Genomic DNA, 14,444 nt, shown 5'->3' with positions numbered 1-14,444 from the left:
AGCTGCGACGTCAGACCACAGCAGGGACCCTGGAAACCTTCCAGCACCCCCGCCATGCCAGGAATCCTGCTCAAAGGGCAGAACCTCCAGCCCCCCTCCCACGGTCGCTCGTGTATTTATTTCTGGGGGGTTGCATGTTGTTTTGAAGAAGGCTCCCTCCTCTCTGGGACTCTTCTATTCACAGGGCAGCGTCTTGTGATGCGACTCCGCTCTAGAGTTACACTGAGCCGAAATAGTTCAGCCTTCCCAGCGGACTATCCGGTTCGTGGGGCCAATGCAGCCGGCAGCTATTTGTGAAGGGCAGGGGCCTGCCCCGCTGGCTCCGGCCCCTCGGCTGTGCTGTGGGACCTGGCCCTCAGTGAGCTCCTGGGGTGCCAAGCAGCCAGGCGCCCCAGCAAGGGGATGGACGGACATTTGAAAGGGGGAGCAAAATCCTTCCAGTGAAATCTTGGCCTTGCTGAGCCCAGACGTCACTGCTGACCCAGCACGAGTGCCAGGGGGACCCAGGGGAAGGGCCCAGGCCGGGCACTGGCACAAGCCCTGAGTCCTTGGGCTGCCCGGCTGCTGAGCTCTGCAGGGGCGGTTTTTCCCTCTCTCCCAGCATGAAGCCCATGGCCCACTGGGACCACAAGGGCCATTGCATTCGCCTTCTCTCCCTTGGGGGACTCCTGCGTTGTATTTATTTAGAGTTCCAGTCACAGCGAGGGAGTTGCGGGGGGCAATCCCCTGTCCTGGGCTAGGGGACCCTTTGACTTTTAACAGTACAAAACAAAATCCCCCCAGCCGGCAGCTCTCCCCCTCCCCACTGAACTGTACCAGACCCAAGAGCTCAGCCAATGCCTGCCTGGCTCTCCCCGGCCGTACCCCCCTCCCCGGCAGCACAGCCAAGATGGGCTCGCAGCGTGCTCGCAGGGTGACTCTAACCAGGCAGGCTGTAGGCTGGTCCCTGTGTGTCCCATGGGCCCTGGCCTGGGTGGCCTCTGACGCCCACCAAAGAGCTGCACCTAAAGTCCTGCATTTGCCATCAGAGACGTGTCCCTCCCAACGGGCTCAAGGACTAACCGTGCGGCCGTGGGCTCTGCAGACCCCTCCCTGACGGTGGCTGTGCCCCTAAACCAGCCATCCAGCTCCCAGGGCCCACGGAGCACCCTCCCTCTTGGGGGGACAGAGCTGGGAGGGTCACGTCCGGACTTGGTGGGCAGTGGGTGCCTTGCACAGTGCACTCAGACCCTGTGACTGTCGGGAGCCTTCTTGATTGGCACTCAGAGGCTGGTAACTCATCATCACCTCCCTCCTCCAGCTCCCCCTCGGGCTGGCCAGGCCATTCCCGCTGGAGCCAGCTAGCAGAGCTGGGGGCTCTTTCCAAGCTGACTTCTCCCTTGTTTCCGTGCACAGTTTACAGCTGATGCCTCGTTCCTCACCAGCTGCCTTCTCCTCTGGCTTTATTCCCACCTGGGTCTCTGGCTGGCACTTACCTGGTGCAGGCTTCGTGGCAGGCTCCTTCCAGAACAGCCCTCAGCAAGTTCTCCTTGGGCGCTAGGCACGTCCCTGGTTTTTATAGGCAACGCTTGGGCTTGCTATTTAGGGAGTGCTGCACCTGTTGGCCACTGCAGCCCCCCTGGGCCCTTTCAAGATGCTGGCAGCAAGCGGCTTGGATTATCTTGGCATAGCTTAGCATTAGCAGAGCCTCATTAGCAGCTGGCATCTCAGCACCTGCGCTGGCCATAGAGCTGCAGGAGAGGGAGTCTCCAGAACAGATGCCTACTCCCAAAAGCCCTCCCTCACTCCAGGAGCAAGCAAAGCCCCCCGCTGGGGTGACCTGGGGAGGGGAGGAGAGGGCCGACGTTGCTGAAGGAGAATAGTGGAATGGACAAGCTGCTTGCCAGCAGGTCCTACCTCCCAGGAGCCTCTGGAACCAGTGACTGTGGGCACGTTATCTGCACTATGAAGCATCTCGGGGTTCTGTCCTCTGTCTGAGACCTGGAAACTCATGACACTGACCCTGCTGTACATAATACCTGCCCTTTCCCCACTGCCTTCCATCCAAGGCTCTTGCATCATGTCACCAACACCTGGTGGCGCAGACCCTGTAGGGGAGTTCTTAACGTTTCCACTATTCTTAATGTTTCCTCTGAATATTGTGGGGGTGCCTCAGTTTCCCCTATGCAGTTCTTAAGTAGCTAGGTGGTGGGATAAGGGTGTATGATCATTGCAGAGCCCTAGTAGGCAGGTGTGTGCAGGGGTCTGGACACAGAGAATGGCCGACACCCTGTTTCCTGGCAACTGATGGCCTGGGTCCTTCCCCTCTGCAAGGTGAGAGCTAAAGGGTTGGAGAACAAAGGAATCAGGTGACCTCCTGGTCCCGAAAGGGACAAAGCCCAGAGGAGGAGGGGCTGGAGGGAGTTTCAGTTTGGGGCTGGCTGGGACATGGAGTGACGTGCAGACGTGGTTGTCTGGCTCACTGACCCTCCAAATGGATCCAGCTGAGGGGTCCTGTTCTCTGCACCTACAAGCTCTGTGTTAGACCATGTTCCTGTCATCTAATAAACCTTCTGTTTTACTGGCTGGCTGAGAGTCACGTCTGACTGCGGAGTTGCGGGGCAGGACCCTCTGGCTTCCCCAGGACCCTGCCTGGGCGGACTCACTGGGGGAAGCGCACGGAGGGGCAGAGGATGCTGAATGCTCCGAGGTCAGACCCAGGAAGGTGGAAGCTGTGTGAGCTTTTTGCCTTGCAGACAGGCTGCTCCCAGAAAAGAGACTTCCCCAGAGTCCTGCCTGGCTTCGTAGGGAGCCGTTCCAGAGCATCGCCTGGGGACTCCGTGACAGCTGGAAAGCCCCAACCAAGCAAGCAAGGCCTCAGAGGGGGACTCCCCCGCCTCTCAGCTGAGCAGAGACCCCAGCAGAGACACCTGACTCCTTTCCACCTAGGAGGAATATTCTTTCCATGTGTGTTGTGCTCTCTGCTCTTGCTCAGCCTGTGTGCTGTGCAACCACTCTCACAATCCTCCACGCTGGTTACAAGGGGGAATTGTGCTGATCAGAGCTGGGTACAAAGCAATGTAATCTCGAGTCCCAGGGAGGAAGCAAATTAGTTCTGAATGATGCGGCTGCCTTCCTGGAGAACGTTTATTTGCAAGAAGACTTTGCTTTCTCCAAGCCAGGATCTATCTGTGGCAGCACGACAGCTGCAGCGCAGTGTTCTTTGCAAGCTCAGGTCTTCTGAACAATTAACAGTGCACGTAAATTTGGCATTCAATATTAAAAGTGCAGGAGAGGATGCCCCCTGTTGTGCTAAAAACTCAACCCTATCAGCGTGCTGCTGTGCCCGTGCAGCTGGGCTAAACGTCCATCCCCTGATGAGGGCTTCCAGGCGCCACATCCCAGCAGACCTCAGGGGGAGTCTGTGCCGCTTTGGAAGACTTCAGCTGGCCTTTTTCTCCATGCTGGGATGGACCGAAAACCGTCACTTGGGCCCATCTCCGGCTTTGTGAGGGGTTCTTCCTTCTTGCCCTATGAGGGTGCAGCCCAGTGGCTGTCCCATGAAGGGCTGCGGTGACCTTTCCCTCCAGGCAGTCCAGGCAGGAGGACTGGGCTGGGGCACACACAGGGCTGCTGGGCCGGCGCCAGGCAGAAGACCGAGGTGAACTCTGCAACAGGACAATCAGCAGGGGCTGTTGGGGCGAACTGGGCAGAGGAGACCTAGCGAGCCTGGGCACCAGGGGAGCAGCTAGTAGGTCACCGGGGCCCGGGGAACATTAAATCATGTGCCAATCAAGTGAGGTAAATGTCCGGGAGGCAGGGAGGGGGAAGGTGCACCTCTTGCTGAGCACGGCCTCCCCTGGGCATGTTGCAACACCACTGTTTGGGAAAATAGGGCCACCTGTTCAGTTCGGTCAGGTCTGTGGCCTAGAAAGGGAGGGGACTCCCTCTGGCTGCCCTGGTGAGATGAGAGCCTTTCTGCCGCCTCCCCTTGGGATGCTGGGTCCTCAGGTCATTCCCTTGCCCCACTAGCTCCTGCCCGGCAGCTGCGTGGCACTGTGCTGACCTGGGAGTGGCCGCCAGGGTGGGGGGAGCCATCTTGCTTCCTGGTGACGCCATGAATCCCATCTCTGTGCTGCGAGAGCAGCTTTGCTGATCGCGGAAGCGGCTGCTTTCCAATGACTCCGAACCCGCTCTCCATCTTTTACGAGGACGCTCTCCAAGCACTTCGGACACCAATATAAAGAACCTGATGTGCTCTCCCTCCTCTGCCTTTGTGACACAGCTAAAGAAAGATCATCCCCCATCGTAGACAGGGAAACCGAGGGACAGGTGAACGGCGAAGTGACGTCCCCAAGGTCACACAGCAAGTCAGCGGCAGGGCTAGGAACGGAACCCAGCACGCCCGGTTTCTCTGTTTTAAAACCAGTGGAAAGGCACAAATCTCCCCGGAGCCCCGTGAGGAATGCAAAGAGCACTGGGGCAGCTGGGCAGGAGGAAGCGGTGAAGAGCTGGCTGCTCTGTGCACCAAGGCCAAGTCTGGGTCCGCGGCAGCCACGCAGCCCTGCCAGACGAGACGCCCTCCTGAGGGAGACGCCTGCAGTGCTGAACCAGGGCTGTGCTGGGGCTGCTGCCAGTCGGGCTCTGTTGGGATCCGGCTCCCATTGTAGCCAAAGCCCCTGGGCTCCAGGCAGGGGCATGTGTAGGCGCCGGGGTCTGTGTTTGTTCTGTTCATCTCTGTTTGTAGCTAGGGGTTGAAATAACATGGGATGGGGGCTCGTCAGTCCCTTGGGGTGGACACAGCCGGGGAGCCCAGATCCTGGATCGTTCTGGTGCACAAAGGGATCTCGAGTGCGCCGCGGGGTGGGACGTGGCCCCCGTGCTCAGCTCGTGGGGTTTGCTGGCGATGCCCGAAGCGGGGCGGGGGGCTGTACGTGTGAGAGAGCGCTGGGGAGAGCCAGTGGCAGCCGGGGAATCGTGTCAGAAAAATTGTTGGGGGACAAAACTGTGTCAGCCTATGGAACATTATCTGTGATGACACACGGCCGGGGGGAGGGGGGAACCAATGCTGGGGGCGGGGAACTGCCCCCAGACAAATGAGCCCCCGAGTATGAGCTGTGGGGGGGAGGGAGGGGGGGGGTGCCTGTGCACGTCTGCAGGACAAATGGCTCCACTTGTGATTTTATTCCCGAGTTTAAGACAAATAATATTTTATTTTTTGCATGCGGAGCCCCAAGTCAGTTTACTGCATTCCCCCCCTCCCCTGCATTGGCCCCCTGCCCCCACCTCTGCACTAGCCCCCCATCTCCGCTCCTGCACTCGCCCCCCACCTTCACCCCTGCGCTAGCCTCCCGCCCCTGCACGAGCCCCCCATCTCCACTCCTGCACTCGCCCCCCACCTTCACCCCTGCGCTAGCCTCCCGCCCCTGCACGAGCCCCCGCCCCTGCACGAGCCCCCCATCTCCACTCCTGCACGAGCCCCTTGCTGCACTATCCCCCCCACCTTCACCCCTGCACTATCCCCCCCTGCACTCACCCCCCATCTCCACTCCTGCGCTAGCCCCCCTCTCCTGCACGAGCCCCCCATCTCTACTCCTGCGCTAGCCCCCTGCTGCACTCACCCCCCAAGCTCTGCACTATCCCCCCCTTCACCCCTGCGCTAGCCCCCCCCTGCACGAGCCCCCGTCCCTGCACGAGCCCCCCAGCTCTGCACTAGCCCCCCCAGCACTAGCCCCCCATCTCCACTCCTGCACGAGCCCCCCACCTTCACCCCTGCGCTAGCCCCCCCTGCAAGAGCCCCCGTCCCTGCACGAGCCCCCCAGCTCTGCACTAGCCCCCCCAGCACTAGCCCCCCATCTCCACTCCTGCACGAGCCCCCCACCTTCACCCCTGCGCTAGCCCCCCCTGCACGAGCCCCCGTCCCTGCACTAGCCCCCCAGCTCTGCACTAGCCCCCCCTGCACTAGCCCCCCATCTCCACTCCTGCACGAGCCCCCCACCTTCACCCCTGCGCTAGCCTCCCTCTCCTGCACTAGCCCCCCATCTCTACTCCTGCGCTAGCCCCCTGCTGCACTCACCCCCCAAGCTCTGCACTATCCCCCCTTCACCCCTGCGCTAGCCCCCCCCTGCACGAGCCCCCGTCCCTGCACGAGCCCCCCAGCTCTGCACTAGCCCCCCCTGCACTAGCCCCCCATCTCCACTCCTGCACGAGCCCCCCACCTTCACCCCTGCGCTAGCCTCCCTCTCCTGCACTAGCCCCCCATCTCCACTCCTGCACTCGCCCCCTGCTGCACTAGCCCCCACCTTCACCCCTGCAACTAGCCCCCCAGCTCTGCACTCGCCCCCATCTCCGCTCCTGCACTCGCCCCCTGCTGCACTCGCCCCCCAAGCTCTGCACTCGCCCCCCCACCTTCACCCCTGCACGAGCCCCCTGCTGCACTCACCCCCAAGCTCTGCACTATCCCCCCCTTCACCCCTGCGCTAGCCCCCCCCTGCACGAGCCCCTGTCCCTGCACTAGCCCCCCCTGCACTAGCCCCCCATCTCCACTCCTGCACGAGCCCCCCACCTTCACCCCTGCGCTAGCCCCCCTCTCCTGCACTAGCCCCCCCCTGCACTAGCCCCCCTTGCACTAGCCCCCCATCTCCACTCCTGCACGAGCCCCCCCCCTTCACCCCTGCGCTAGCCCCCCTCTCCTGCACTAGCCCCCCCCTGCACTAGCCCCCCTTGCACTAGCCCCCCATCTCCACTCCTGCACTCGCCCCCTGCTGCACTCGCCCCCCCAGCTCTGCACTCGCCCCCCCACTCCCCCAGCGGCGCAGCGGAGCCCGAGCCGGGGGGGGGCAGAGGATGAGCTCAGGGGTCGCAGCCCGGCCGAGCCCCCCCCCCGCCCCGGCTCCGCTCCCTCCCCCCGCTCCCCTCCGCCGCCGCGGGGACCGGAGCAAGATGGCGATGCCGCCGCCGCGCCCAGGGTCAGCACCGGAACAGCTCCTCGCCCCGCGCCGCGCCCGGCCCCTGCCCCGCGCCCGCCCCGGCTCCCCGCCGCGGCGCCCCCGCTGAGCGCCCCGGGGTGGCGCGGGCCGGGGGGGGCGCTGAGCCGCTGGCGCCCCCGGGGCTCTGCGGGCCGCCGCAGCGGGGAGAGGGTCCGGCCCCCGCCGCTCCGCGGCTGCCTGCGCCCCCCCGGCCGCCCCCCCCGGCCGCCGCCGCCGCCGCCGCCTTGCCCTGGGGATGGCTGCAAAGCGCCTTGCTATTGTCATGTCGCCTTCTTTCCTCCACCCCAGCTTCGCCTTCAGCTCGCCCTTCGACCCCGGTAAGTGCTGCTGGGCTCCGGGGGGCCGGCTGTGTCCACGGAGGTGCCCCCCCCCCGAGCCCCCCCAGGCCTGCGGCTCTCCTCCCCCCCCCCCGCCGCCGCCTGCACCCGGGTCTTGTCTCCGGAGCATGTTGTTCTTTGCTCCCCCCTCCCGCCCCCCATTTTTCTTTTTGCACGGAATCAACCCTTCCTGACCCCCGTCAGCGCTGTCAGACCCTGGGGGGCCGCGGTTAAGGGGTGGGGGTGGGGGTTATTTATTTATGCATGCATGCATGCTGCTGCAACCGTGCAATTGTTTTGCAGTGATTTTATAGGGACCTAAGGGAGATAACTGTCTGCAAAGGGCCGGGCCGATTCCTCAGCCGGGGCAGCCTCTGGGGAGGGGGCGCGTTCCCTGGACATGGGTACCTGAGGTCACTCAACATCCCACACCTGTCTCGCCATGTTGGCTGCCAGGGAGAAGGAACGTTTCTCCAGGGGCCACTCCTGCTGCCTGGCGGGACCGGGAGGAGGGGGTCAGCTTGGGTGTTCTGCCCACCTATTGCTTTGAGCCTAAAGGGGGAAATTGCATGAAGCCAAGCGCCATGTGGCTTGGGTCTCTGGCTCTAAAGGGGGGAGGTGGTTGGAGCTCAGCTGTAGGGACTGGGGTAAGAATGGATATCCTGTCGGCGATCGAGCCCAAACCTCAGCGCAAGCTTCACGGGAGCTGCTTTCCCTGCTGCCTTTCTCTTGGGATCTCTTGGGTTATTTGAACCTGGGTCCCTGATTCACAGAGGGACAACGTTCCTGCAAAGCCAGGGCTGGTTTGGCTCCCACGGACACCTCTCGCTGTGAGGAATGTCACTGCTTTATATCGGCTGACGGGACGAAATCGAATCTCCTTGCAACAGGCCCAATTTGTTCTGGTGTGCGAGAGCCATGATTTCGCATTCATTGTCTTACTGGGCATTTACTTGTATTGTCAAAACAGGCTGCAGGCCCTGTGGGGGTTTTGCATTAACAGCCCTAGCTGCAGCTGCCGTTGGTTTGTGCCGTCTCGACTTCTTAGCTGCGCAGGGGTGAAAGATGGACTCCGCTGGCTATGAAAGAAACATGAATTTGCCTTTAATACCTTGAAATGTCACTTTTATGTTCTCCCCTGGAGCTGTCAGACAGAAAGGAACCGCTGTGTTTGGCGCTGATAAGGGATCATGGCGCAATGTCCTGGGCCGCTTTCACGGCTGCCCTGCGTTTTATTCAGCTGTGTTTTGGGACCCTGGCGTCTGCGCTGCCTCGGAAGGCATTTGTGTGATTTTAAAAGGTGTGGTGACGAAGGAGAGACCCAAGCAATCAAGCCTCTCTGCTCCCCATTAAATGCTCATGCTGGATTCTGTTCCCATTGGGGGCCCAGGTGCATTAGCCCGTTTTATAGAATCTGTGAAAAGATGATGGATGGTTACTGAAACGCTGATGAGCTGGCTTATATTTGATAGCGCATGAGGGGGTAATTAGGGTACAATGCTGACAGTTGGTCATGCAGGCATTTCAGGGAGCTGGACGTTATGTAAGCAGCCGTTTTATGGCCGTGGTTGTGTTCCATCCGCAGGAGCCCACGGCAGACCCGACAGCAGAGAAGTGGCTGTGTTCCTGCTTTGTGCAAATCTACCCCTTGTCATTCTGTGTTTCACTCCTCTGGCAGTTGTTGACGACAGTAGGGTGAGGGTGGCCTGGCAGAAAGCGCACATGCAGTCAGATGTGTTGAATTCCACATTCAGCGGTTACTCAAAAACCTTCCCATACAGGCCCAGCACTGCAGAAGGCAGAGATCGATTTTGCTACTTGTAAAATCATGAGTGATCCAGTAATGAATCACAGAGCTTTGAGCACACCAAGCTCTATATACCTGCAGGTATTATGATGTTTACCAAAACAATGAGCTAAAAAGCCTGTGTGTGCGTTTGGTTTAAGTACACAACCAAACTAACTGCTTATGAGGTTGGTTTCCCATCAGGCTTTGTGTAGAGAGATCAGCCATTTGCATCTGCAAAACCATTTTATTGGTAAAGGGCTAAATTTACATAGATGAAAGTAGCAGCTTCCATTGCTAGGCACTGCACGCAGTAGATTTGATGGCCTTGCTCCAGATTCTGCCTGTTAAAAATGGGATCCTGTTTCCCCATCCTCCTGTGGAAAATAAGATTTCTGTGCATCTAGCACAAAGTGTTGTTAGAAACTGTGCATAACCCAGTTCCAAGTGTGATTTTAAAAAACAAAAGCATGTTTGTTGTGCTGGAGACTTCATGGTCTTGTTGGGTTTGATTTGTGCTCAGAAGCAAACCCTTTATGACTGGCACTGAAAATGTTTTATTGTTGGTGATACCAAACACTCAATTTGAGACCCTAATCCCATCAAACGAGATTAAATGGATGCAGTCATTTAAAAATGTATCCATTTTAGGGATTTATACTGCGCTTCTCACCATAGTGGCTGATCGCAGGCTGGCCTCTGAACATTTTAGTTTGTTGTTACAAATGACTCCTACAGTTACCATCAATGCGAGAAATTAAAGGGGGAAAATAGTGTTCTCCGTTCCCTCAGTTTGTCTGCATTGTGCTTTTGATACCACTTCGGGTCAGGTCAGTATGCAGTTTCCCCAGCTTGTCAGTTTCTTGGGTGTTTCATTGGGGCTGGACAAGAGTGAATGAAAGGCTTTAAAGTAAGAGAAGGTCATTGTAAACTCACAAACATTGGCAGGGGGAGGGGCTGGGTACAGCCTGAAGCTACTTTTGGGTCCTTTTAAAAAAAAACCCCAAACCCAACTAGGTTTCAAGTTGATGGTGTCGCTTTCACTTCAGGGGACTCTGCCCCTCATTCACATGGCCCACAGACACCGTGGGGAGGAAGGAAAACTTGGGAACAAGCCTGTCGAGACATGTGACTGTCAAACTTTAAAAACAACGAAGAGGTTGGTGGTGGGAGCCAGTCACTAGGCGGCCCCAGTGGGATGTCTTGGAATGAAATACAGGTCATTTGCAGTGCTGACATTTGGTTCACTGCGTCACAGATGGGGGGAGGCATTGGGGTGATGTCAGGGTGACGGGGGGCATCAGGGTGCGAACGTGACAGTGAGGGACCTGCCAGTCCACAGCGGGTGCTGGCCCCTTAGTTTAGCCTGTATGGCTGTATTACTGCTCCAGTCCTCCCGGAACAAATAACTTCTCCTTGGCTCCCCAGCTCTGTGCTGTAGGTGAGTTGTGCAGCTTGTCTGTCGCTAACCCCTTGAGTGCTGATATACATCAGAATACTTCTCTTCATTGGGCTCTCCTGTACTGTTGACTCTTGATCCACGAACTCCCCCTCTCCCCCACCATTGCCTGCATCTATTCCACCCTTTGGGATATCCCAGTGCAGGATCAGCACTTGGGTATCAGCCCACATTCCTCTTGGATTCCCAGCAGACTTTATCGAATGCCTCCAGAACCTCCTTAATTCTTGCTTGTCTAATCCACTAGCCAGACCCGATCATTCTCCCCCAAAGCCCAGTGGACGTGCAAAGGCTTCGTGGCAGACTCCGTGCCATGCTGAAGACTCCATCCTTCTTTCCAAGCAGACTGAAGGCTGTGATTTACCAAAGACTCGCTGGGTGTTCAGTGCCTGGATCTTACTGGATTTCTATGGAAGTTGGGTGACCATAGACTGCTTTTTAAATCCCAGCCTAAAACTTCCTTGTGCATGTCCGCGGGACACTTGGCCCCTGGCTGTGCCAGGCCTGAGGTTTAGCAGTGGGGTGAGATATAGGGGGTGGGGCTGGGGGTGTTCTTTGTTTGAGGCGAAAGGAGCCTCAAGCCAACTCCCACATCCAGGGAAGAGGGCAGCTTATCGGGGTAATGATTCCCCTCCCTGTTTTCCACCCAATGTACTGCAATGTCTTTCACACACCCCTCCCACCCCCATAACTGCCAACCCACCCACCCCCACGCTCATGTGACCCACCCTTGGGCCCTGATCCCGCTCTCTCATTTTGGTAGCTCCATGGGGACTGCAGTGTCCTTCACAGGGAAAGAGGGGTATTGAGCAGGGTCAGAACCCCTCCCCACCCTGCTCCCAGCCTGGCCATGGGATCGGCGCAGGAACAAGGGGCCGTCACTCCCATGGGCTGGGTCCTGAGGGTGTAGCCCATTTTGGGGAGGTGGGGGGAAAACAGGATGCCCAGAATGATCCCCCGCTTCTGTTTGCGAGCTAGACAGGGCAGGGCTGGGGGCAAATGTCTCTGGAGCAGGTGTCGGCTCCCAGCCCTCTCGGCAGGAGCTCCCCACCCCCTGGGGCTGCCTCTCAAGGGCTTGATGAGCTGGTTCCACTCTCCCCGGAGTGCCCCGCGGCGCTCGGGCCTGGGTTCCCAGACCTGGGGGTTGCTCCTCAGCCTGGCAGTGCTGCTTGGCTCTGGCCTAGGTCTAGACCGCAGACTAGCCCATAACTCCCTTCCCACTGATGTCAGGGCTGGCGCTGGGATTCAGGAGTTCCCGGCTTCTGGAGATTGTTCTCTTGGATCCAGGCCTTGTGCCAAGCCTGAGAAGCCCAGCTGAGCCCTGGGGAGCGGGGGACAGTAGGGATCCCCTCCCCCAGCCTCGAGGCCCTGCCCCAGGGGCCCCGTGCCCGGTAGCGGTTCTGCTGGGTCAGGCCCAGGAGGGTCTGGGCCTGGGTGATGCTCTCCCTCAACCAGGACCTCTGTTCTGCTTGTTCAGGGTGAGTCCCCAGCGACAGCCTGTGTGATTTGCTGGTGCAGCTGCCTGGGCCCGAGTTGCCCCTTTGGCTGCACTGGGGAGCCGCTTCCCAGTGGTGCCCTGGGCAGGTGGGTTTGGAGTTGGCACTGGCAGCTCCTGGGCCTGCCTCGGATGGAGGGGGTTGCCCTTGTGAGCAGCCGTCCGTCTTGGAGAGTCTGAGCGTGGTGTGGGGCCTGCGGATCTGACCCAGCTCTCAGTGCCTTGCCCACGTCCTGCCGAGAGTGAGTGCCCACCCCCAGGCCAAGCAAGGTAGGGTAGCCGGAGAGGGAGGCTCCTGCCAGTGTCCATGGCACCTGCGGGCCTGAGCGTGCTCAGGGTGAACTCTTAGGGCTGGAACTTCAAATAACTGGGCTGTGGACTGGGACTGCCCTTGATGGCTAATGTGCTCCAAGCCCGCAGAGCCTAAGCCATGACTCCCCTGCCGTATGCCAGCTCCTCCGCCCCGGGCGCTACCTGGGCTTCATCCGTGGCGAGGTTGCTCGGGGTTTGCAAAGTGTTTCGCTTCTGGGCTTGGGGTGAGCCTGGCGCTTGCTCGCAGCCTGCAGGCTCAAGCACCGTAGGACTCTGGCCACTCCCGCAGGGACAGCCAGGATGACGGGCTTGCCACGGAAGTGAGGGGTTGTTCCTGGGGTAAGACATAAAGTGGGCAGGGGATGTGCAAGCTTCTCCGACACTGCTTTACTAATGCCCCTCAGTCCCGACTCACAGCGCCCCACGATTCTAAGCCTGGGCTCCCCACACACTTCACTGTTTCCTTCCTGACCTGCAGCATCCGTCTGTTTCTCTTCTGGCTGGACACTTCCCACTGTCCCCACTCAGGCTAGGAGCAGGTGCGCTCTGACGTGGACATTTACACTGAAGCCTTCAGGACAGTCACCCCGTTGGCCTCCTCCGCCCAGAGCGCAGCGCTCCAGAGGTGAAAGGCTGGCGTGACCCAGTGACCTGCCTCTGCCTCTGGTCAAGAATTTTGACAAAGATGCAAAATGCTCCGGGCTTTAGATGCTGAAGAGTCTGCAGCAGAGACCCAAAGGCAGTTCAGTGCCCTGCTGGCCCGTGCACATAGTCCGTCCCAGCATCTGTCTCGCTTGCCTTCTCCAGGCCGGTGCAAACATCCACGTGTGGAAGAAACCAGCAACGTTCAGTCTGCCAGAAGCAGTGGGGCTCTCGGTGCTGGCCCCGTGGCTGCTTATGGGACTCGGTTGAGCAAAGCCGCTTAAAGCCTGACATCTGACCTACCTTGAAGCTCCATAAATAGCTGTATTTGGCTGCTGCTCTGTGTTCTCAATGAGAGAGAGGGAAGGTGAAATGTTACAATGCTAATAAAACATCGATCGGACCTGGGGTGGCTTGAAATGGCTCTGGGATGATGCATGGCAGGTTCCGGGAACTGCTGTGGTTTGATTGCGCCCTTTGCCTTCAGCGTACTTTTTGCAGGAGGGCCTGTGTGGCCTCCAGTCCTGGCGACAGTGTTTCTGTAGCTAGGGGTGAATTCTAAGGGCTGCCAGGGGAAGGCGACAGGTTCGGACTAGACATGAGGTACAGCATCGAGCAGTGAGGGGACTGACCCCTGGACCAGTTTACCAAAGGAGCTGGGGGAGTTTTCAGCACTGGCCGTCTTTTTAAGGCAAGAGCTGAATATCTTCCCGAAGGCGTGCTGTGGCCCAAGCAGACGGGATGGGCTGGAAGCAGGAAGGCCTGGGTGAGGGTGTCTGGCCTGGGTTACTCAGCAGGTCAGACTAGATGACTGTGACTCTGTTAATGCCATTGGAGAGAGGTTTATTTTCTGCCTTTACATTGTCACAGGCTGAGTGTGTGCAGGTGGGTGGGGAGCGCAGGGACTGTGCCCTGGACTCTGTCTGTAAAGCTGCTGCTTTCTCAGGGAAAGGTGGAAACTGGATCAGCCCTGCCTTCGAGAAAGAATCCAGCAGAAATGCCCCCTGGTTTTAAGAGGACACGCGAGAGTGCGCCCTCTGCAGGCTGTGCACAGCATTTCCTGCACCAGTGCTGGGCCCGGAGCTGTGCGCAGGGCATGGGTCATGGGGCCTGGCGTGACGTGCAAGAGGTGGATGGAAGCCTGTGACCGTAAGCCCTGCTAGAACCATGACCGGCAGAGGGGGGTTGTGACAGTGTGGTTCAGAGCACATTTTATCCCATGGGACCCCAAGGTGGCTTGCATGCTTACGTTGATACGCCGGCTTAGGCCCACGGCATGCTTTACCCACCACTGAAATGCAGCCCCCTCTGGAGCAGAACATGGCAGCAGCTTAACAGCTCTACTTGCAATGCTGTGGAAGCTTTCAGGCCAGGAAGCGAAAGGGGTGACTGGGACTGCAGACAGGCAGAATGGAGTTACCCCTGGTGGCAGTTGCTTGGGACCCTGAGGTTAACGGAGCTGTCA

At 59.1% G+C, this 14,444-nt stretch overlaps 1 protein-coding gene across 1 annotated transcript in view; it reads left to right on the top strand.

The window, feature by feature from the left end:
- Positions 1-7,203: 7,203 nt before the first annotated feature.
- Positions 7,204-14,444, top strand: part of AATK (apoptosis associated tyrosine kinase) — a gene marked incomplete at its 5' end in the record, with an annotated part of 63,644 nt that continues 56,403 nt past the window's right edge. Inside the window, one exon of the mRNA XM_084647049.1 lies at positions 7,204-7,285. Coding sequence (XP_084503175.1) covers positions 7,204-7,285 — 82 coding nt within the window. The remainder of the gene's footprint in view (positions 7,286-14,444) is intronic.

The sequence above is a fragment of the Lepidochelys olivacea genome (genome assembly GCF_965140295.1).
Source record: "Lepidochelys olivacea isolate rLepOli2 genome assembly, chromosome: 14".
In the NCBI taxonomy this organism is placed as follows: domain Eukaryota; kingdom Metazoa; phylum Chordata; order Testudines; family Cheloniidae; genus Lepidochelys; species Lepidochelys olivacea.
Note: the sequence above shows the minus strand (reverse complement) of the source record. Positions and strands in the feature narration are given on the sequence as shown.